This window comes from Myxine glutinosa, chromosome 4 (assembly GCF_964187855.1).
Source record: "Myxine glutinosa chromosome 4, kmMyxGlut1.1, whole genome shotgun sequence".
NCBI classification, from domain to species: domain Eukaryota; kingdom Metazoa; phylum Chordata; class Myxini; order Myxiniformes; family Myxinidae; genus Myxine; species Myxine glutinosa.
In genome coordinates, this window is record NC_136264.1 from 194,381,132 (window position 1) to 194,404,002 (window position 22,871).

General features: G+C 52.2%; 1 protein-coding gene across 4 annotated transcripts in view; it reads right to left on the bottom strand.

Moving 5' to 3' along the window:
• CACNA2D2 (calcium voltage-gated channel auxiliary subunit alpha2delta 2) overlaps positions 1–22,871 on the bottom strand; it is a 337,069-nt gene that overhangs the window by 79,368 nt on the left and 234,830 nt on the right. For all 4 annotated transcript variants that reach the window (XM_078776839.1, XM_068114187.2, XM_068114186.2 and 1 more), the window contains 5 exons: positions 13,793–13,867; positions 11,682–11,753; positions 11,393–11,464; positions 5,460–5,521; positions 4,204–4,280 (listed from right to left, as the gene is read on the bottom strand). In XM_078776839.1, coding sequence (XP_078632965.1) covers positions 4,204–4,280; positions 5,460–5,521; positions 11,393–11,464; positions 11,682–11,753; positions 13,793–13,867 — 358 coding nt within the window. The remainder of the gene's footprint in view (positions 1–4,203; positions 4,281–5,459; positions 5,522–11,392; positions 11,465–11,681; positions 11,754–13,792; positions 13,868–22,871) is intronic.

Consider the following 22,871-nt stretch of genomic DNA (forward strand, 5'->3'; position numbering starts at 1 on the left):
GAATGCCTCCTCGCTGTAGTGGACTCCGTCTGTCCAGAGCAGCGTTCCGCCTTTGAGAACGTGAGCCTTTCGTCCCGCACCGTTCGTCGTCGCATCGAGGATATGTCGGAAAACGTGCACGACTCACTCAAAACACGCAGCTCAAATTTCGTCGCCTTTTCCCTCGCTCTGGATGAGAGCACCGACACAAAGGACACGGCCCAGCTGTCCGTTTTCATCCGTGGCGTCACCGCTGACTTTCAAGTGTGTGAGGAATTCCTCCAGCTTGTCCCGCTGCGCGACACCACCACTGGGAAAGACATCTGCGACGCCGTGCTTCTGTGTGTTGATCAGCACTCCCTGGACCTCTCCCGTCTTGTGTGTGTGACGACCGACGGTGCCCCGGCGATGGTTGGTGAGAAGAAGGGCGCCGCTTCGCTGCTAGTGCGTCACTGTGCAGCCGCCGGATACACTCAGCCCATTAACAAGATGCACTGCATCATCCACCAAGAGTCCCTGTGCGCTAAGTCTGCCAACCTCGTTGGTGTCATGTCTGTCGTGGTGAAGGTCGTCAACTCCATCCTCTCCCGCAGCCTTAACCATCGTCAGTTCCAGGCACTGATGGACGAGGTGAACGTGCACTACAACGACCTGCTCTACTTCTGTGAGGTACGCTGGCTGAGTCGTGGGGCCATGCTGTCTCGGGTGTGCGACCTACAGCAGGAGATTGCCACCTTTCTACGTCAGAAGAACCTTCCCCACGCTGATCAATTCTCTGATCCGCGGTGGCTAGCTCGCCTGGCCCTGCTCACGGACATCACGGCGCACCTGAACACCCTCAACATAAAGCTGCAAGGCAAAGACATTCTCGTGACAGACATGTACGCGCACATCACTGCCTTCGAGGTTAAACTGCGCTTGTGGGAGGCTCAATTGGCTTCTGGTCAGTTTGTGCATTTTCCTCGCCTTGCTGCATGTGCCCCTGACGATGTGGACCTGGGCACTTGCGTTAGTGTCGTCAACTCTCTACGTGAGGAATTTGCTTCCCGTTTTGCAGGAGTCAGGGTGCTGGCTGCGGACTTCAAGCTTTTCACTGCTCCCTTTGACTTCCCCGTGGAAGACGCCCCTGCCTCCTTACAGATGGAGTTGGTGGAGCTGCAGTGCAACGATGAAATGAAGGCGAAGTTCCGCACCTCTTCTCCATTGTCCTTCTTCCGCGACACCGTTCTCCCTTCTAACAATTTTCAAAAATACATTGCCCATGTCCAACGCATTGTGGCCATGTTCGGCAGCACCTACTGCTGTGAACAGCTCTTCTCGAAAATGAAGTACACGAAGTCTCACCTTCGCTCCCAACTCTCGGACCGCCACCTCAATGACATTCTTCTGTTGTCTACCTCAACCATCGAGCCAGACATGGAAATACTTCTTCATGGCAAACAGCACCAGCAGTCTCATTGATTTGTAGAGTGTTCAATGCAATTTTTGTACAATCTATTCATGTAAACAAAATATAGTAATTCTGAGATTTCGTTTTTCACTCCGGCCCGCGATCTCCTTCCAAAAGTCTCATCTGGCCCTCACTCTGAAAAGGTTGCCCGCCCCTGCTCTAGAGTGTGCCTCGTACCGAGCGATAAAGTTATTGGAGCATGGAATGAAGGTATTGGACAGGGTGTTGGAGAGGAGGATAAGGAAGAAGGTGAAGGTCGACGAAATGCTTTTTGGATTTATGCCAGGAAGAGGAACGACAGATGCGCTCTTTATTGTGAGGCAGTTGCAGGAGAAGAGGAAGAAGTTGTTTCTTGGGTTTGTTGATCTGGAGAAAGCATTCGATAGGGTTCCCCGTGAAGTAGTGACATGGGCATTGAGGAAGTTAGGAGTGGAGGAATGGTTGATCAGAGTAGTGATGGCAATGTACAAAAGAGCGTGCACAGCTGTAAGGACGAAGGACGTAAACAGTGGTGAGTTTGAGGTGAAGGTGGGAGTGCATCAGGGGTCGGAACTAAGTCCACTACTATTTGTAGCTGTGATGGAGGTGCTGGCTCAGAACGTAAAGGAGGGTTTACCGTGGGAGTTGTTGTATGCAGATGATCTGGTGTTGATTGCGGAAAGTATGGATGGACTGAAGGAAAAGATGAACAAGTGGAAGGAATGTATGGAGACAAAAGGTCTGAAGGTGAATATAGGAAAGACGAAGGTGATGGCAAGTGGTAAAGCATGTGGTGAGGTGGAAAGAACTGGGAAGTGGCCCTGTGCTGTGTGTAGGAAGGGTGTCGGAGTGAACTCCATTCAATGTACAATGTGCGCTGAGTGGGTTCATCAAAAATGTAGTGGTCTGAGAGGGTCATTAACAAGTGTGGCAGCTACATTCAAATGCAAGGTGTGCACACAGGGAGCTGCAGATGGAGGAAATGTTGAGTTGGATCTTGGAGACGGCGTGAAGCTGGAAGGTGTGAAAACATTTTGCTACCTCGGAGACATGCTGAATGGAGAAGGTGGATCAGACTCGGCAACGGTTGCTAGAGTGAGACTGAGAAAGGAAGTAGAGGATGGGGAAGACCGAGAAAGGCTTGGCTAAAGATGGTGGAAGAAGAAATGCGGGCAAGGGGGTTAACAAGGAAAGATGCAGAAAATAGGGCAAAATGGAGAAGATTGTCATGGGGACCGCAAGGCTAACCCCTGCTCTAGCAGGGAAAATGGCCTTAAAATGCATGTTGTTTAATTAATCGCTAATAATTAAGTAATTATTCAATTAATTGATTAATCAAAAAACAAAAATCAAGTTTTTGCCACAGCACTTGCTCAATATTGTGCCGAAATGTCAGCTTCCGAGCTCAAAGGATGGTTGAGATATCGTCCTGACAAACAAACAAGAAAACGGAGTGAAAACCCTCGGTGCCCTGCAATGACGTCATGCAGCGCCTGGAGATGGCATAGGAAAGGAACGGTATACAAATTTTTTCTATAAAAGGAAAAGGTCTGCACACAGGATGCGATGACTCGATTAGGCCCAACGCATAACATATGGTACAAATCTGAGACAATTTGGGCCAGCGCCACTAGTCACTCGCTTACGGCCTGCGCACTCGCAAACTACATGAGGGTTTAACTGAACGAAGCATGAGTAACACAAAACAGCCTCTCATTGAAATTTTCCTCCAAATCTGTCAATGCTCACGGACGTAGAGAGCGGAATATGATCCATCGAGCGAATATCACACAGGAAGTGCCAACAAACTCATTCATGGCATTGGATGGCCAGTGAACCTTGTGCACTACTGTAGAATTACATTGGTTCATGGGCTCGGCGTTGTTGGATCGAAACAACACAGCATGGTCGACCAATGTGTCACTTCCAATTCCCCATGGTTGTCAGGACTTTCTTTTCAGGTCACAGGCCCGTTTGACCACATTAACCTCGTCTAACACCTCGTCAATCTTTTGGGATCGACAAAGCTTTGGGAGATCCTTTACCATCTTTTGGGATTGACAGAGTTTGCATGGCAATGCAAACCCAAAGCCTTTCCACCGACGCTAGGCAGAGGGTTGGTGCAAAATGGCCAGGCCGCCCTCGCCAGAGGAGAGGGTATTGCATTTGAGTCCGTCTGTTTGTCCGCACAGAATAAATATGATTTTCTCTGCAACCGTTGGTCCGATTGACAGGAAATTTTCACCATAGGTGCAACTCCACCTGCAGAATTTTTTTAATGATAATTATGACGTCATAGGTCACGTGGTTCGGCCGCCATCTTGGAGAAATCGAAAAACGTTGCGCCTCTATATCTCGGAAAGTGCTGAATAGAAAAAATTGAGACATGGCTCATTGTAAAGAACTCTCCATGGGGAATAAAATATGTTAATGCTGATGTCATAGATGCCTCCATTATAACGTCATAATTCGACAAGCACAAAACTTCATCCGATCAAGATGAAATTTCTTGAGCATAATCCAGGAATAAATTAGTTTAGGGAAAAAAAATAATGATGACGTCATCGGTCACGTGGTTCGGCCGCCATATTTGTTTTAACACAAAATCCTTTAAAAAACACTGAAAACACATCCTGGCGAGGGTCTGCAATCTCTGATTGCTCTTTTTCTTCTTGGTCTTGTAATCTGAACAGTTTCTGCCAGGCAGCTCACTCGGCTCTGCTTAAACAGTCAGAATATAAATGCCCTCAAGAGGAGTACAAAGCAGGCACGGGCAACACACAGGTCATATTTACCTTCTGCTGTTGAGCGCTCATCTTCTTTCTTGGCCTTTATGTGGTAGGTGCTGTACGAAGGCATGACAAGTGCAAGGCTGCCGAGATACGGAGGGGACGATGAGTTGCATTGCAAAGGCCTCATCAACAATTATTACTCCCGCTAGGGAGTAATGCATTCGATCATGTCCGTGTGTGTGTGTGTTCGTGTGTTTGTGAACAAGATATCTGGAAAAGTTCTAAACGGATTTGGATGAAAGTTGGTGGGACGATTGCCCTTGGGATAAGGAAGAATTGATTAGTTTTTGGTGAAGCTCAGGATATTATTCCGGATCCAGGAATTTTTTGAAGGATTGTTTACCATTGGAAGATAGGGCTCATTTTTTTTGAAACATTATCTTCTATATATTCTATATTTAACATTGTGATATGAAAATAGGTTTCATATTTGTTGTAAATGTAGTTTAACCTCGTGGTTATGCGTTAGAGCGGTGTATTTTGTTAGCAGCGTCGTCTTCAAGGTTCTTTTTTTTTTCTCATAAAGACATATTCTGTCATTTTAAAACCACCAAAGTGTGTATTCAGTTTCCCCGTTTCATAAAATGTATCATTTGATACGTATAATGCTTTAAAACTTTTTTTGTTTTGTTTGTTTTTACCTCAGAAGAGATATCAACATTTACCTCAGCGAATGTCAATCGCGGTGTCAGTATTTGATGAACTTATAAAGACTTAGGTGAGTTATAAGTGTGACCAGCATGTGCACGGGATTCTTCCCAGAAGAATGAGTGGTCGCATTAGCTTGTACGACCTAAAATGAGCGAGTTTTGTTTTGACGTTTGGACCAGTTTTACATGTTGTATCCCTAAGGAATGAAACGAACGTTTTCCTGGCTTACAATTTTATTTGAAGTCACACATGCCTCAGAATACACTCACTTATATAGAATTGAACGCTGAATCCGAAAATGTAAGTTAAATTGCCTTTTTTTTTTTTTACATTATCTTCTATATATTCTATATATATATCTGTGCAGTGTCTGTCTTGTGTTGTCTTGTCTTGTGTTGTCACTGAACTCCTCCCTCAAACTTTTGTGAAATCGTACTATTCCAACTTGACCCACGGCGGGAGTATGCGCTCTACTGAGTGGCGTTCTAGTTTGTTGTTGTTATTGTTGGATTAAGAACCCAAAACGCAGAGTGAGAATATTTGCTGAGTCCTGGGAAGGTAATGCATTGTTAAGTGCAATTTAAGTCATATCTATCATAACATCTCACCTGTAATCTGTGCTGTTAACAGTGGTCCAGGTGTATGTCCGCACAGCTTTGTCTACGTACCTCTGAAATAGGGACAAATATTACTTGTGAGCAGCATGCAATTCGATCCTCACTGAATATTCAAAATTCTTATCATAATATATACTTTTGTTCTTATTGTCTAAAAAACTCAGCACTTCCAAAAAATTCCTACAACACCAGCACTACCTCTTTCTACATCGTCCCAACCCGAGCTTGAACCTCAACCCCTCCAACACGACTACTTCATCCACCACAATCTCATATCTTCAAACCCTCGCCCACCCAACATGACCCCTTCACTTCCTCATCCACCCAACATGACCCCTTCACTTCCTCATCCACCCAACATGACCCCTTCACTTCCTCATCCACCCAACATGACCCCTTCACTTCCTCATCCACCCAACATGACCCCTTCACTTCCTCATCCACCCAACATGACCCCTTCACTTCCTCATCCACCCAACATGACCCCTTCACTTCCTCATCCACCCAACATGACCCCTTCACTTCCTCATCCACCCAACATGACCCCTTCACTTCCTCATCCACCCAACCTGACCCCTTCATTTCCTCATCCACCCAACATGACCCCTTCACTTCCTCATCCACCCAACATGACCCCTTCACTTCCTCATCCACCCAACATGACCCCTTCACTTCCTCATCCACCCAACATGACCCCTTCACTTCCTCATCCACCCAACATGACCCCTTCACTTCCTCATCCACCCAACATGACCCCTTCACTTCCTCATCCACCCAACATGACCCCTTCACTTCCTCATCCACCCAACATGACCCCTTCACTTCCTCATCCACCCAACATGACCCCTTCACTTCCTCATCCACCCAACATGACCCCTTCACTTCCTCATCCACCCAACATGACCCCTTCACTTCCTCATCCACCCAACATGACCCCTTCACTTCCTCATCCACCCAACCTGACCCCTTCATTTCCTCATCCACCCAACATGACCCCTTCACTTCCTCATCCACCCAACATGACCCCTTCACTTCCTCATCCACCCAACATGACCCCTTCACTTCCTCATCCACCCAACATGACCCCTTCACTTCCTCATCCACCCAACATGACCCCTTCACTTCCTCATCCACCCAACATGACACCTTCACTTCCTCATCCACCCAACATGACCCCTTCACTTCCTCATCCACCCAACATGACCCCTTCACTCCCTCATCCACCACAATCTCATATCTTCAAACCCTCATCCACCCAACCTGACCCCTTCACTCCCTCATCCACCACAATCTCATATCTTCAAACCCTCACCCACCCAACATGACTCCTTCACTTCCTCATCCACCCAACATGACCCCTTCACTTCCTCATCCACCCAACATGACCCCTTCACTTCCTCATCCACCCAACATGACCCCTTCACTTCCTCATCCACCCAACATGAATCCTTCACTTCCTCATCCACCCAACATGACCCCTTCACTTCCTCATGCATCACAATCTCGTATCTTCAAACCCTCATCCACCACAATCTCATATCTTCAAACCCTCATCCACCACAATCTCATATCTTCAAACCCACATCCACCCAACATGACCCCTTCACTTCCTCATCCACCCAACATGACCCCTTCACTTCCTCATCCACCACAATCTCATATCTTCAAACCCTCATCCACCCAACCTGACCCCTTCACTCCCTCATCCACCACAATCTCATATCTTCAAACCCACATCCACCCAACATGACCCCTTCACTTCCTCATCCACCCAACATGACCCCTTCACTTCCTCATCCACCACAATCTCATATCTTCAAACCCTCATCCACCCAACATGACCCCTTCACTTCCTCATCCACCACAATCTCATATCTTCAAACCCTCACCCCCCCAGCATGACTCCTTCACTTCCTCATCCACCCAACATGACCCCTTCACTTCCTCATCCACCCAACATGAATCCTTCACTTCCTCATCCACCCAACATGACCCCTTCACTTCCTCATCCACCCAACATGACCCCTTCACTTCCTCATCCACCACAATCTCATATCTTCAAACCCTCATCCACCCAACCTGACCCCTTCACTCCCTCATCCACCACAATCTCATATCTTCAAACCCTCACCCACCCAACATGACTCCTTCACTTCCTCATCCACCCAACATGACCCCTTCACTTCCTCATCCACCCAACATGACCCCTTCACTTCCTCATCCACCCAACATGACCCCTTCACTTCCTCATCCACCCAACATGAATCCTTCACTTCCTCATCCACCCAACATGACCCCTTCACTTCCTCATGCATCACAATCTCGTATCTTCAAACCCTCATCCACCACAATCTCATATCTTCAAACCCTCATCCACCACAATCTCATATCTTCAAACCCACATCCACCCAACATGACCCCTTCACTTCCTCATCCACCCAACATGACCCCTTCACTTCCTCATCCACCACAATCTCATATCTTCAAACCCTCATCCACCCAACATGACTCCTTCACTTCCTCATCCACCCAACATGACCCCTTCACTTCCTCATCCACCCAACATGAATCCTTCACTTCCTCATCCACCCAACATGACCCCTTCACTTCCTCATCCACCCAACATGACCCCTTCACTTCCTCATCCACCACAATCTCATATCTTCAAACCCTCACCCCCCCAACATGACTCCTTCACTTCCTCATCCACCCAACATGACCCCTTCACTTCCTCATCCACCCAACATGAATCCTTCACTTCCTCATCCACCCAACATGACCCCTTCACTTCCTCATCCACCCAACATGACCCCTTCACTTCCTCATGCATCACAATCTCGTATCTTCAAACCCTCATCCACCACAATCTCATATCTTCAAACCCACATCCACCCAACATGACCTCTTCACTTCCTCATCCACCCAACATGACCCCTTCACTTCCTCATCCACCCAACATGACCCCTTCACTTCCTCATCCACCACAATCTCATATCTTCAAACCCTCATCCACCCAACCTGACCCCTTCACTCCCTCATCCACCACAATCTCATATCTTCAAACCCTCACCCACCCAACATGACCCCTTCACTTCCTCATCCACCCAACATGAATCCTTCACTTCCTCATCCACCCAACATGACCCCTTCACTTCCTCATCAACCCAACATGACCCCTTCACTTCCTCATGCATCACAATCTCGTATCTTCAAACCCTCATCCACCACAATCTCATATCTTCAAACCCTCATCCACCACAATCTCATATCTTCAAACCCACATCCACCCAACATGACCTCTTCACTTCCTCATCCACCCAACATGACCCCTTCACTTCCTCATCCACCCAACATGAATCCTTCACTTCCTCATCCACCCAACATGACCCCTTCATTTCCTCATCCACCCAACATGACCCCTTCACTTCCTCATCCACCCAACATGACCCCTTCACTTCCTCATCCACCACAATCTCATATCTTCAAACCCTCACCCCCCCAACATGACTCCTTCACTTCCTCATCCACCCAACATGACCCCTTCACTTCCTCATCCACCCAACATGAATCCTTCACTTCCTCATCCACCCAACATGACCCCTTCACTTCCTCATCCACCCAACATGACCCCTTCACTTCCTCATGCATCACAATCTCGTATCTTCAAACCCTCATCCACCACAATCTCATATCTTCAAACCCACATCCACCCAACATGACCTCTTCACTTCCTCATCCACCCAACATGACCCCTTCACTTCCTCATCCACCCAACATGACCCCTTCACTTCCTCATCCACCACAATCTCATATCTTCAAACCCTCATCCACCCAACCTGACCCCTTCACTCCCTCATCCACCACAATCTCATATCTTCAAACCCTCACCCACCCAACATGACTCCTTCACTTCCTCATCCACCCAACATGACCCCTTCACTTCCTCATCCACCCAACATGACCCCTTCACTTCCTCATCCACCCAACATGACCCCTTCACTTCCTCATCCACCCAACATGAATCCTTCACTTCCTCATCCACCCAACATGACCCCTTCACTTCCTCATGCATCACAATCTCGTATCTTCAAACCCTCATCCACCACAATCTCATATCTTCAAACCCTCATCCACCACAATCTCATATCTTCAAACCCACATCCACCCAACATGACCCCTTCACTTCCTCATCCACCCAACATGACCCCTTCACTTCCTCATCCACCACAATCTCATATCTTCAAACCCTCATCCACCCAACATGACCCCTTCACTTCCTCATCCACCACAATCTCATATCTTCAAACCCTCATCCACCCAACATGACTCCTTCACTTCCTCATCCACCCAACATGACCCCTTCACTTCCTCATCCACCCAACATGAATCCTTCACTTCCTCATCCACCCAACATGACCCCTTCACTTCCTCATCCACCCAACATGACCCCTTCACTTCCTCATCCACCACAATCTCATATCTTCAAACCCTCACCCCCCCAACATGACTCCTTCACTTCCTCATCCACCCAACATGACCCCTTCACTTCCTCATCCACCCAACATGAATCCTTCACTTCCTCATCCACCCAACATGACCCCTTCACTTCCTCATCCACCCAACATGACCCCTTCACTTCCTCATGCATCACAATCTCGTATCTTCAAACCCTCATCCACCACAATCTCATATCTTCAAACCCACATCCACCCAACATGACCTCTTCACTTCCTCATCCACCCAACATGACCCCTTCACTTCCTCATCCACCCAACATGACCCCTTCACTTCCTCATCCACCACAATCTCATATCTTCAAACCCTCATCCACCCAACCTGACCCCTTCACTCCCTCATCCACCACAATCTCATATCTTCAAACCCTCACCCACCCAACATGACTCCTTCACTTCCTCATCCACCCAACATGACCCCTTCACTTCCTCATCCACCCAACATGAATCCTTCACTTCCTCATCCACCCAACATGACCCCTTCACTTCCTCATCAACCCAACATGACCCCTTCACTTCCTCATGCATCACAATCTCGTATCTTCAAACCCTCATCCACCACAATCTCATATCTTCAAACCCTCATCCACCACAATCTCATATCTTCAAACCCACATCCACCCAACATGACCTCTTCACTTCCTCATCCACCCAACATGACCCCTTCACTTCCTCATCCACCCAACATGAATCCTTCACTTCCTCATCCACCCAACATGACCCCTTCATTTCCTCATCCACCCAACATGACCCCTTCACTTCCTCATCCACCCAACATGACCCCTTCACTTCCTCATCCACCCAACATGAATCCTTCACTTCCTCATCCACCCAACATGACCCCTTCACTTCCTCATCCACCCAACATGACCCCTTCACTTCCTCATCCACCCAACATGACCCCTTCACTTCATCATCCACCCAACATGACCCCTTCACTTCCTCATCCACCCAACATGACCCCTTCACTTCCTCATCCACCCAACATGACCCCTTCATTTCCTCATCCACCCAACATGACCCCTTCACTTCCTCATCCACCCAACATGAATCCTTCACTTCCTCATCCACCCAACATGACTCCTTCACTCTCTCATGCATCACAATCGCATATCTTCAAACCCTCATCCACCCAACTCCACCTCTCGTCCAGATATATTACCAACATGCGTCACGTCCTCATCCATCTCAAAATCATCCCCTCGCTCCCTCATATATTCCAACCCCAATCTCTGCACCACAACCTCACCCTCTCCCGCATCCGCACCACCGAATCCTCACCCACTCGACCTCACAACCTAAACACGATATCCCAATCTCTGAACGAAGCAACTCCTCCTAATGGAGGGTAGTCGAAACACCATGGTTGTGACCTCATTGACATCATGCTGTGTTTGCCTTTCTCATTACCTCATCCACCGACTTTATGATGGTTTCAAACGTCTCTGATCCAGACTCGCCACTAATCATATTCTTCCGGATCTGTAGAACAGAGAAGAAGAGAAAAAAAGGGTAAACTCAGGGCCAAACGTCTCCGGTGCGCTCTCTTTGTTCACGCCGTCCACACGAAGCAGGGCCTACGACACATTTTAAATCCCACGCACGACCCAAGAGATCTGCGTAGGGGAAACGAGTAGGCCCAGGACCTCGAGAAGGAAAATTCACAAATCCCGTTGCTGCCTGATCTTGGAATACTGACCATAACTTTCTTGTCATGGTGCAACTCCGCATCCAAAAAATCCAATGTCACTGGTTCCTGGAAGTTTGGGACCTGAGGGAGAAAGAAAAAAAATAGAAGAAGTAAAAAACATGAAATGAAATAAAAACCCAACATGAAATAAGGCAAATAATGTCAGCGAAGTATTTACATTTAGATTTGATCATTACCTTCCTGTTTTACAGAGCGTCGACTTTCTTGGGAAAGGTTATACTGGGTGGTTTGCCATTGCCCTTTCAGCACCGATTGCCTGTGCTCTATCCTTTTAAATGCTGAACGTCGACGAAAGGAAGCAGCACGGAACATTTCAACAATCTTTGGTGTGATTCGGCGGGATTTGAACCATCGACGTCCGGGACTCACGGCGGACGCTCTAACGATTACACCGCCTAGGCCAGTTCAATAAGGTGCGAGGCCTGTAAATCCTGATCGGAGTGCTTTGTCCGAATTTCTTGTTCAATAAACGGTTTTATTGTTTAATCTTTGCCTCTCTCGAAGATACATTAGCTCTGTGAAGATAATTACATGGTGTAGAAGAAGTTATCCACAATGGAATACGAGTCAGGACTGGAAACTATCACATCATCATCCACCAGGGTAATTTACTCATGCAGAGAGAGGGTGGAGCGAGAGTGTGTTAGGGAGGTTGGTGAGGCTAGAGTGTGCAGGGGAGGGAGCAGCGCCCGAGTACACGTGTGAGGGCAGGCTAGATAGAGTACATAGGGGATGGTGAGGCTCGAAAGCACAGGGGAGGGTGAGGCTCGAGTGCAAAGGAGAGGGTGAGGCTCGAGTGCACAGGAGAGTGTGAGGCTTGAGTGCAAAGGAGAGGGTGAGGCTTGAGTATGCAGGGGAGGTTGAGGCTAGAGTGTGCAGAGGCAGGTGAGGTTTCAGTGTACAGTGGAGGGTGAGGCTTGAGAATGCAGGAGAGGGTGAAGTTTGAATGTGCAGGAGAGCGTGAGGCTTGAGTCTGCAAGAGAGTGTGCAGCTTGAATGCACAGAGGAAGGTGAGGTTTGAGTGTACAGGATAGGGTGAGGCTTGAGTATGCAGGGGAGGTTGAGGCTAGAGTGTGCAGAGGAGCATGAGGCTTGAGTGCACAGAAGAGGGTGAGACTTGAGTGCACAGAAGAGGGTGAGGCTTGAGTGCACAGGAGAGGGTGAGGCTTGAGTGTGCAGGAGATCGTGAGGCTTCAGTGTGCAGGGGAGCATGAGGATTGAGTGCACAGGAGAGGTTTGAGGGTTGAGTGTACAAGAGAGTGTGAGGCTTGAGTGCACAGGTAAGGGTGAGTATAGAGTGTGCAGGAGATCGTGAGGCTTCATTGTGCAGGGGAGCGTGAGGCTTGAGTGCACAGGAGAGGTTTGAGGGTTGAGTGTACAAGAGAGTGTGAGGCTTGAATGCACAGGAGAAGGTGTGGCTTGAGTGTACAGTAGAGGGTGTGGCTTGAGTGTACAGGAGAAGGTGTGGCTTGAGTGTACAGTAGAGGGTGTAGCTTGAGGATGCAGGGGAGGATGAGGATTGAGTGTGCAGGGGAGGGTGAGGCTTGAGTATGCAGGGGAGGTTGAGGCTAGAGTGTGCAGGGGAGCGTGAGGCTTGAGTGTGCACGGGAGGGTAAGGTTTGAGTATGCAGGGGAGGTTGAGGCTTGAGTATGCAGAGGAGGGTGAGGCTTGAGTGCACAGGAGAGAGGGAGGCTTGAGGATGCAGGGGAGGGGCGAGGCTTGGGTGTGCAGGGGAGGATGAGGCTTGAGTGCACAGGAGAGAGGGAGGCTTGAGGATGCAGGGGAGGGGCGAGGCTTGGGTGTGCAGGGGAGGATGAGGCTTGAGTGCACAGGAGAGAGGGAGGCTTGAGGATGCAGGGGAGGGCGAGGCTTGAGTGTGCAGGGGAGGGTGAGGCTAGAGTGTGCAGGGGAGGGGTGGTGAGGCAAGAGTGCACAGAGGAAGGAAAGGATAGAGTGCGCAGTGGAAGGAAAGAAAGAGTGTGCAGGGGGTGGTGAGGCTAGAGTCTGTAGGGGAGGGTGAGGCTAGAGTGGGTAGGGGAGGGTTGGTGATGCTAGAGTGTGCAGGAGAGGGCGAGCATACTTTACAGAAGTCGCCCACCTTGGGTAGAAGGTTGGGATGTAGCAAGACATAGCCATTGGGATCCATGGCAAAGAAATATCCATTTGCGCCCATCTGTAAAATGAGAAAAGACAAAGTTTAGTCCTCAAAGAAGGATAAATGTCACAACCTGAGATCCACAAATAGGAGAGATGAGGAGTTCCTGCCAATGTGCAATGACCAACAAATCTTACAGAAAACAGGAAGGAAAGGATGACAAACTCCTGCTGCCAAAGATCCACCAATAAAATTAAAACAAAGAATGAGATAAAGACACAAGAAGAACCACCTACAGAGGCCATTTTTCCCCGCAGAGCAGGGGTAGACCTTTTTCGGGCACCGTGGTCCCCTTTTTGAAGCAGTGTTTTATGGCCGGATGACCTTCCTGCCGCCAACCCTGTTAGTCGCTTCTTGCAACACACAGGGAAGTACCAGTGAACTGGTACTCAATTTGCCGACCTCGGAAGGATGACAGGCTGAGTCAACCCCCCTGGTGTTAATTCAACGATCGAGCGGGATTCGAACCCAGGATCCCAGGATCCCAAGCCGGCACCCTAATAGTGGGGCAACTTAGCATAACAATTGTGCATTTTGTGAGGAAAGCACCAAATTTGGTACACTAGTAGACTATCATATTATGAAAAGATCTGGATATTGGGCCATCTCAGATTCAGAGATTTGATTTTTGCAAGATTTCGATTCGATTGGGATCGAAGAGAACACCTTCTTCGTCTTCTGTACAGCGAAGTTGCCAGCCCTGAATTCTCTGGCTACATCTGGGTGCTTCATTGGGAGTGCAACCATGTCCCTCAGGTGAACTGGGACCCACCTGGCATAGTGCGTGTGGTCTAAGGCATGGAACCATGGGACCAGTTCCGTCAGGGCATCAAGGTACGTCGTGAATGAAGCCTGCCGCAGAGAACGCACGTAGACCAGTACCAACATCTCTAGTTCCAGCACAGTTGCCCAGTACTGAAAGTTGGGAATGTCTTCTCCGCTCTGGTGACACCAGTCTTCGAACTCAGGCAGGTCTTCTGCATCATCAGCCTATGTCATACAGTGGCGTTCATACGCACGGTGTTGCAGAATGTGCAGTGCCGCTGCAGTGATTTGATGAGCTCTTCTTGTGCGGGTGACGTGGGCAGCTCGCAGGAAGGAGTCGGCCGTGCCTGGCGTTGCAATCTCAGCTTGCAAATCTGCAAAATCTGCAAATCTTGCAAATATCAAATCTCTGAATCTGAGATGGCTCAATATCGAGATCTTTTCATAATATGATAGTCTACTAGTGTGCCAAATTTGGTGCTTTCCTCACAAAATGCACAATTGTTATGTTATATTTAGCTTAGCTGCCGGACTATAACCGCTAAGCTAAACACCAGGCTCAGATAAAGACACAAGGCAGGACATTAAATAATCTGAGACAGAGACAAAACCATAAATTACCTTCAAGTGTCTGACAAAAAACGATTTTGGAAATGAACTTTGAACGACTTCGCGATTTCGAGACAATGAAGGAATACAACCAAACAAACATTTAATGAACAAAGAATTTACTGTCCTGTCCAAGTAATTGCGCCTTCAAAGCAGCGACATCGACTGGACTATGTGGAGAGAATTCATCCACAAACGTTCGCCATTTGCTGACACGTTGATACTAAAGCAGACAGGACCATTCATCTTGACGGATGGACAAGACAACGAGCTGTGCACGACTCCATTTGCGACTTGATTAGTTGATGCGGCTCCACTCGATACCAAGAGTGGTTTCCAAACCCTCGAGCTCTCGTATCTAAACTTTTGCTTCCTCCCTTCTCCATACATTCTCGACATGCCTGATCTTCTTGACAACAAACATTTCTGCTCAATGTCTGATACTTCCAGTAGTTTCCCTCTCTTCCTCATTCCCCCTTGCCCGACTACCCCACTGTCAGTTCAACCTTGCTCTACCATGAGCCTCGGTATTGCACAGTGGAAGGAGGGAAGGACGGAATAAGAAACAAGCTGTTCAGTGCCACAAGAGCGTGCCACCCCTGCGCCCAAGGGCGTGCCACCCCTGCGCCCAAGAGCGTGCCACCCCTGCGCCCAAGAGCGTGCCACCCCTGCGCCCAAGAGCGTGCCACCCCTGCGCCCAAGAGCGTGCCACCCCTGCGCCCAAGAGCGTGCCACCCCTGCGCCCAAGAGCGTGCCACCCCTGCGCTCAAGAGCGTGCCACCTCTGCGCCCAAGAGCGTGCCACCTCTGCGCCCAAGAGCGTGCCACCTCTGCGCCCAAGAGCGTGCCACCTCAGCGCCCAAGAGCGTGCCACCTCAGCGCCCAAGAGCGTGCCACCTCAGCGCCCAAGAGCGTGCCACCTCAGCGCCCAAGAGCGTGCCACCTCAGCGCCCAAGAGCGTGCCACCCCTGCGCCCAAGAGCGTGCCACCCCTGCGCCCAAGAGCGTGCCACCCCTGCGCCCAAGAGCGTGCCACCCCTGCGCCCAAGAGCGTGCCACCCCTGCGCCCAAGAGCGTGCCACCCCTGCGCCCAAGAGCGTGCCACCCCTGTGCCCAAGAGCGTGCCACCCCTGCGCCCAAGAGCGTGCCACCCCTGCGCCCAAGAGCGTGCCACCCCTGCGCCCAAGAGCGTGCCACCCCAGCGCCCAAGAGCGTGCCACCCCAGCGCCCAAGAGCGTGCCACCCCTGCGCCCAAGAGCGTGCCACCCCTGCGCCCAAGAGCGTGCCACCCCTGCGCCCAAGAGCGTGCCACCCCTGCACCCAAGAGCGTGCCACCTCAGCGCCCAAGAGCGTGCCACCTCAGCGCCCAAGAGCGTGCCACCTCAGCGCCCAAGAGCGTGCCACCTCAGTGCCCAAGAGCGTGCCACCTCAGCGCCCAAGAGCGTGCCACCTCAGCGCCCAAGAGCGTGCCACCTCAGCGCCCAAGAGCGTGCCACCTCAGCGCCCAAGAGCGTGCCACCTCAGCGCCCAAGAGCGTGCCACCTCTGCGCCCAAGAGCGTGCCACCTCAGCGCCCAAGAGCGCGCCACCTCAGCGCCGAAGAGCGCGCCACCTCAGCGCCCAAGAGCGCGCCACCTCAGCGCCCAAGAGCGCGCCACCTCAGCGCCCAAGAGCGCCACCTTTTTCGGGCACCGTGGTCCCCTTTTTGAAGCAATGTTTTATGGCCGGATGCCCTTCCTGCCGCCAACCCTCAGCCCCAAGAGCGTGCCCAAGAGCGCGCCACCTCAGCGCCCAAGAGCGCGCCACCTCAGCGCCCAAGAGCGCGCCACCTCAGCGCCCAAGTGCGCGCCACCTCAGCGCCCAAGAGCGTGCCACCTCAGCGCCCAAGAGCGTGCCACCTCAGCGCCAAAGAGCGTGCCACCTCAGCGCCAAAGAGCGTGCCACCTCAGCGCCAAAGAGCGTGCCACCTCAGCGCCAAAGAGCGTGCCACCTCAGCGCCAAAGAGCGTGCCACCTCAGCGCCAAAGAGCGTGCCACCTCAGCGCCAAAGAGCGTGCCACCTCAGCGCCCAAGAGCGTGCCACCTCAGCGCCCAAGAGCGTGCCACCTCAGTGCCCAAGAGCGTGCCACCTCAGCGCCCAAGAGCGTGCCACCTCAGCGCCCAAGAGCGTGCCACCTCAGCGCCCAAGAGCGTGCCACCTCAGCGCCCAAGAGCGTGCCACCTCAGCGCCCAAGAGCGTGCCACCTCAGCGCCCAAGAGCGTGCCACCTCAGCACCCAAGAGCGTGCCACCTCAGCGCCCAAGAGCGTGCCACCTCAGCGCCCAAGAGCGTGCCACCTCAGCGCCCAAGAGCGTGCCACCTCAGCGCCCAAGAGCGTGCCACCTCAGCGCCCAAGAGCGTGCCACCTCAGCGCCCAAGAGCGTGCCACCTCAGCGCCCAAGAGCGTGCCACCTCAGCGCGAAAAGAGCGTGCCACCTCAGCGCGAAAAGAGCGTGCCACCTCAGCGCCCAAGAGCGTGCCACCTCAGCGCCCAAGAGCGTGCCACCTCAGCGCCCAAGAGCGTGCCACCTCAGCGCCCAAGAGCGTGCCACCTCAGCGCCCAAGAGCGTGCCACCTCAGCGCCCAAGAGCGTGCCACCTCAGCGCAAAAAGAGCGTGCCACCTCAGCGCCAAAGAGCGTGCCACCTCAGCGCGAAAAGACCGTGCCACCTCAGCGCCAAAGAGCGTGCCACCTCAGCGCGAAAAGTGCGTGCCACCTCAGCGCCAAAGAGCGTGCCACCTCAGCGCCAAAGAGCGTGCCACCTCAGCGCCAAAGAGCGTGCCACCTCAGTGCCAAAGAGCGTGCCACCTCAGCGCCAAAGAGCGTGCCACCTCAGCACCCAAGAAAGTAGCACCTCAGCACCCAAGAAAGTAGCACCTCAGTGCCAAATAAATGACCATATCAGCACCCAAGACCATGCTGCCTGAGGACCCAAGAACGCGCCCGCCTCAGCGTCCAAGAGCGCGCCCACTTCAGTGCCCAAGAGCACGCCTGCCTCAACGTCCAAGAGCACGCCTGCTCAGCACCCAAGAGCGCACCCGCCTCAGCGCCCAAGAGCATGCCCGATTAAGCACCCAAGAGCGCACCCGCCTCAGCGCCCAAGAGCATGCCCGATTAAGTGCCCAAGAGCGCACCCGCCTCAGCGCCCAAGAGCATGCCCGATTAAGTGCCCAAGAGCGCACCCGCCTCAGCGCCCAAGAGCATGCCCGATTAAGTGCCCAAGAGCGCACCCGCCTCAGCGCCCAAGAGCGTGCCCGATTAAGCGCCCAAGAGCGCGCCCAATTAAGTGCCCAAGAGCGCGTCTGTCTCAGCGCCCAAGAGCGTGCCACCTCAGCGCCCAAGAGCGTGCCACCTCAGCGCCCAAGAGCGTGCCACCGCAGCGCCCAAGAGCGTGCCACCTCAGCGCCCAAGAGCATGCCACCTCAGCGCCCAAGAGCATGCCACCTCAGCGCCCAAGAGCGTGCCACCTCAGCGCCAAAGAGTGTGCCACCTCAGCGCCAAAGAGCGTGCCACCTCAGCACCAAAGAGCGTGCCACCTCAGCGCCAAAGAGCGTGCCACCTCAGCACCAAAGAGCATGCCACCTCAGCGCCAAAGAGCGTGCCACCTCAGCGCCAAAGAGCGTGCCACCTCAGCGCCAAAGAGCGTGCCACCTCAGCGCCAAAGAGCGTGCCACCTCAGCGCCAAAGAGCGTGCCACCTCAGCACCCAAGAAAGTAGCACCGCAGTGCCAAAGAAATGACCATATGAGCACCCAAGACCATGCTGCCTGAGGACCCAAGAACGCGCCCGCCTCAGCGTCCAAGAGCGCGCCCACTTCAGCGCCCAAGAGCACGCCTGCCTCAACGTCCAAGAGCGCGCCTGCTCAGGGCCCAAGAGCGCACCCGCCTCAGCGCCCAAGAGCATGCCCGATTAAGCGCCCAGGAGCGCGTCTGCTAAGCGCCCAAGAGCGCACCCGCCTCAGCGCCCAAGAGCATGCCCGATTAAACACCCAAGGGCGCGCCTGCTCAGCGCCCAAGAGCGTGCCCGATTAAGCGCCCAAGAGCGTGCCCGATTAAGCGCCCAAGAGCACGCCTGCTCAGCGCCCAAGAGCGTGCCCGATTAAGCGCTCAAGAGCACGCCTGCTCAGCGCCCAAGAGCGCACCCGCCTCAGCGCCCAAGAGCATGCCCGATTAAGCACCCAAGAGCGCGTCTGCCTCAGCGCCCAAGAGCGCGCCTGCTCAGCGCCCAAGAGCGCACCCGCCTCAGCGTCCAAGACTGTGCTGTGCCTGCATTAGCACCCAAGAGGGCACCGCCTCAGTGCCCAAGACCATGCCTGCCTTAGCTCCCAAGAGTGTGCCACCCAGCATCCATGTGTGTGTCTAATTCAATGCCCAAGAGTGTGCCCGATTCAATGCCCAAGAGCATGCCCAATTCAGTGCCCAAGCGCGTGCCCGATTAAGCACCCAAGAGCGCGTCTGCCTCAGCGCCCAAGAGAGCGTCTGCCTCAGCGCCCAAAAGCGCACCTGCCTCAGGGTCCAAGACTGTGCTGTGCCTGCATTAGCACCCAAGAGGGCACCGCCTCAGTGCCCAAGACCGCGCCTGCCTTAGCTCCCAATTTTGTCCAATTCAATGCCCAAGCGCATGCCCAATTCAGTGCCCAAGAGCATGCCCGATTAAGTGCCCAAGAGCGCGTCTGTCTCAGCGCCCAAGAGCGCGTCTGCCTCAGCGCCCAAGAGGTAACCCGCCCCAATGCCTAAGACAATGCCTGCCTCAGCACCCAAGAGGGCACCGCCTCAGCGCCCAAGAGCATGCCTGCTTTAGCATTCAAGAGAAGAGCAAGCCAGCTGCGCTACAACAGACCCTTGTCACTTTACAAAGTCATACCATTGGAGAGCTTCTTTGAGAATCCAATGATGTGTGCAAAAAATAAATAATTTCACAAAGACGTTTCTTCACACAAGTGCTCAGATTGCGTAAAATCAAAGCATCTCACACTGTCCGGTACTCTATTTCCCTTGTGCCTCATAGATGCAAAATTCCACCAAGATAGTTGTGAGTGCTCTCACATGTATAATAATATTCACAATACAGCAGCAACAACACACCATGGACATGTCTGAATCACACTGTGACCGATGGTGGATGAGTGGTGTGTTTTGGTCCTCATTGTACAATGGAGATGTGGTATCGAGAGACTGCAGCGGGACCATTACCGTGAATATCATGTGTAGTGAAATCGTATCCGTACTGAACCCGGGTGGGGATGCTCGCTGCTCGCTGTCATTGTTGTCCCCACTAGGGGCGTGACTATAAGACCCGTTGCTGTGTCAGTGCTCCGAGACTTCTCCCTTGTGACATGTTACATCGGTAGCCTCGTTAATGGTACGCCTTTATAGAATATCTAGCTTGCTTGCATTGACTGATATGAATGGCTTTATGAGATGTCGCATCGTATGCTTATTGTGTATTTCTACTTACAGGAATGATGTGATGATCTAAATGCAATTAAACCAAACCGTTGGACTAAAAGTTGTGCGGACCTGAATGGTTTTCCACAACACTTAATTGCATTTAAGATCTGCTGACATGGCTGGCAACAAGACGTTGACGGTGTCCATTTTCAGCGCCGACCCACAAGCCACGGACGGAGGCTTGCAACTCAAGCACTGGCTCAAGCAACTGGAGCATCTCTTTAATGCGCCTGATACCGCTCCGACGCCTGCCGCGAAGCTGGCAATATTACACTCAAAAATCGACTACCGGGTCTACCACGCGGTCGCTCAATGCACGACGTATGATCTTACCGTCGCGGAGCTCAAGCGGCTTTATATAAAAGTAAAAAGCCCTGTGTATGCGCGTTATTTGCTGCAGACGCGACGGCAGCAACCCAACGAGCCTATGGATCATTACGCCCAGGAGCTCCGGCAGCTCATGCTGGACAGCGCCCAGCCACGGACTCCCGAGCAGGCTAAAGATGATCGACTTTTAGATGCCTTCATAGCAGGGGTCTCCTCTCAGGAACTACGTCTCAAACTCTTGGAGAAGACCGACCTGACCTTCGCTACGGCGGTTGAGCAAGCGACGGTGTATACTGAAGCGCGGATGCAATCGAACGCCTATGATCGCACGCGCCTTTTGGCGGGCACCTCACTACACGCCCGGCCGGAGAGGACCACTGACGAGGACGTGGATCCGCCTGCTGAACTCCGGGATGCTCCGGAGGATGACCCTACCCTGACAGCTGCCGTTACGACCAGCAGACCCAAGGCCTTGCGCGGGGCCGCATGTTTTTTTTGTGGAGGGCCTCGTCATGCCCGAGTCGTGTGTCCGGCACGTGACGCTATTTGCCATTTGTGCTCGCTAAAGGGACATTACGCGAAAGTGTGCAAGAAATCGGCACGCGGCTCGCGGCCCTTCGACTCGCGCAGCCGCGGTCGCGCAGGCGCGGCAACCTTGAACGGGCTTGTAGCAGAACCCACGAGCCCAGCGCCTTACCCGTCTTCGAAGGGGAGGGCCCCTCGCTGCGGCCCGCTGGGCGCTCAGACAACCTTGACTGGCGCCACCGGAAAGCCACCACCGTCTCATTCTCCATCGGGGACAAAGGCCGCGTCCTTGGCCAAACCTCGAGCCACGCAAGGGAAGAAACAGCTTTCGAATACTACGGAAGCCTTTTGTCAAAGCGACCAAACGAAAAAGGCGATTTCGAATACTACTACGGAAGCCTTTTGTCAAAGCGACCAAACGAAAAAGGCGATTTCGAATACTACGGAAGCCTTTTGTCAAAGCGACCAAACGAAAAAGGCGATTTCGGCTACAACGGAAGCCTTTATCTGCCAGGAGTGTCAAAAGGCGATGTCAAATACTACTGAGGCCTTTTCTCATCGGATTTTGAATCGCGAAACACCGGAATGCTGGGGAAAGCCCTCTGATGACGATAATGGATTCCCCATGGTCAACGCAGACTCCGGCCACGATCGCAAAACTGCTGCTGGTGTAGGATCCACCCGCGAGGCTGGTCCGACCCATTCGGGGGGCTCAGTCCCGCTCCCAGCTGCCTCGTCTGGCCTGGCTCAAGCCCTTATTCCCCTTATGGTTGAGGGCCATTGTGTTCAGGCCTTGGTGGACACCGGATCTACGGATAGTTTTATCGACCAGCGACTTGTGCTCAGGCATGGATGGCGGATCGGGCGGTCTACACGACGGATCTTCATGGCATCCCAGGGACTCCGGCTTAGCACAAAAGGGGAATGCCGATTGAAACTAGTGCTAAAGGGACGGGTTTTCCCTGATGTACACCTTATGGTTTTACCCGCATTATGTGCTGATATTCTGCTAGGACACGATTTTCTTAAGCTGCATGGACGTCTGGTAATGGAGTTCGGTGGGCCTGACACTCTTGTTGTGGGGGCGGACGACGCGCTAACGGTGTGCGCCCTAGCGCAAATGGACGTCCGTCCGCTTTCGCTGTTCCCCAATCTAACCTCCGACTGTACCCCTGTCGCGGTAAAATCGAGACGCTACTCCCGCGCGGACATGCAATTCATTGCGGACGAAACGACTCAGCTCTTGAAAGACGGCATCATAGAACCTAGTAGGTCACCGTGGCGTGCCCAGGTCTTAGTGGTGCGCAGTGA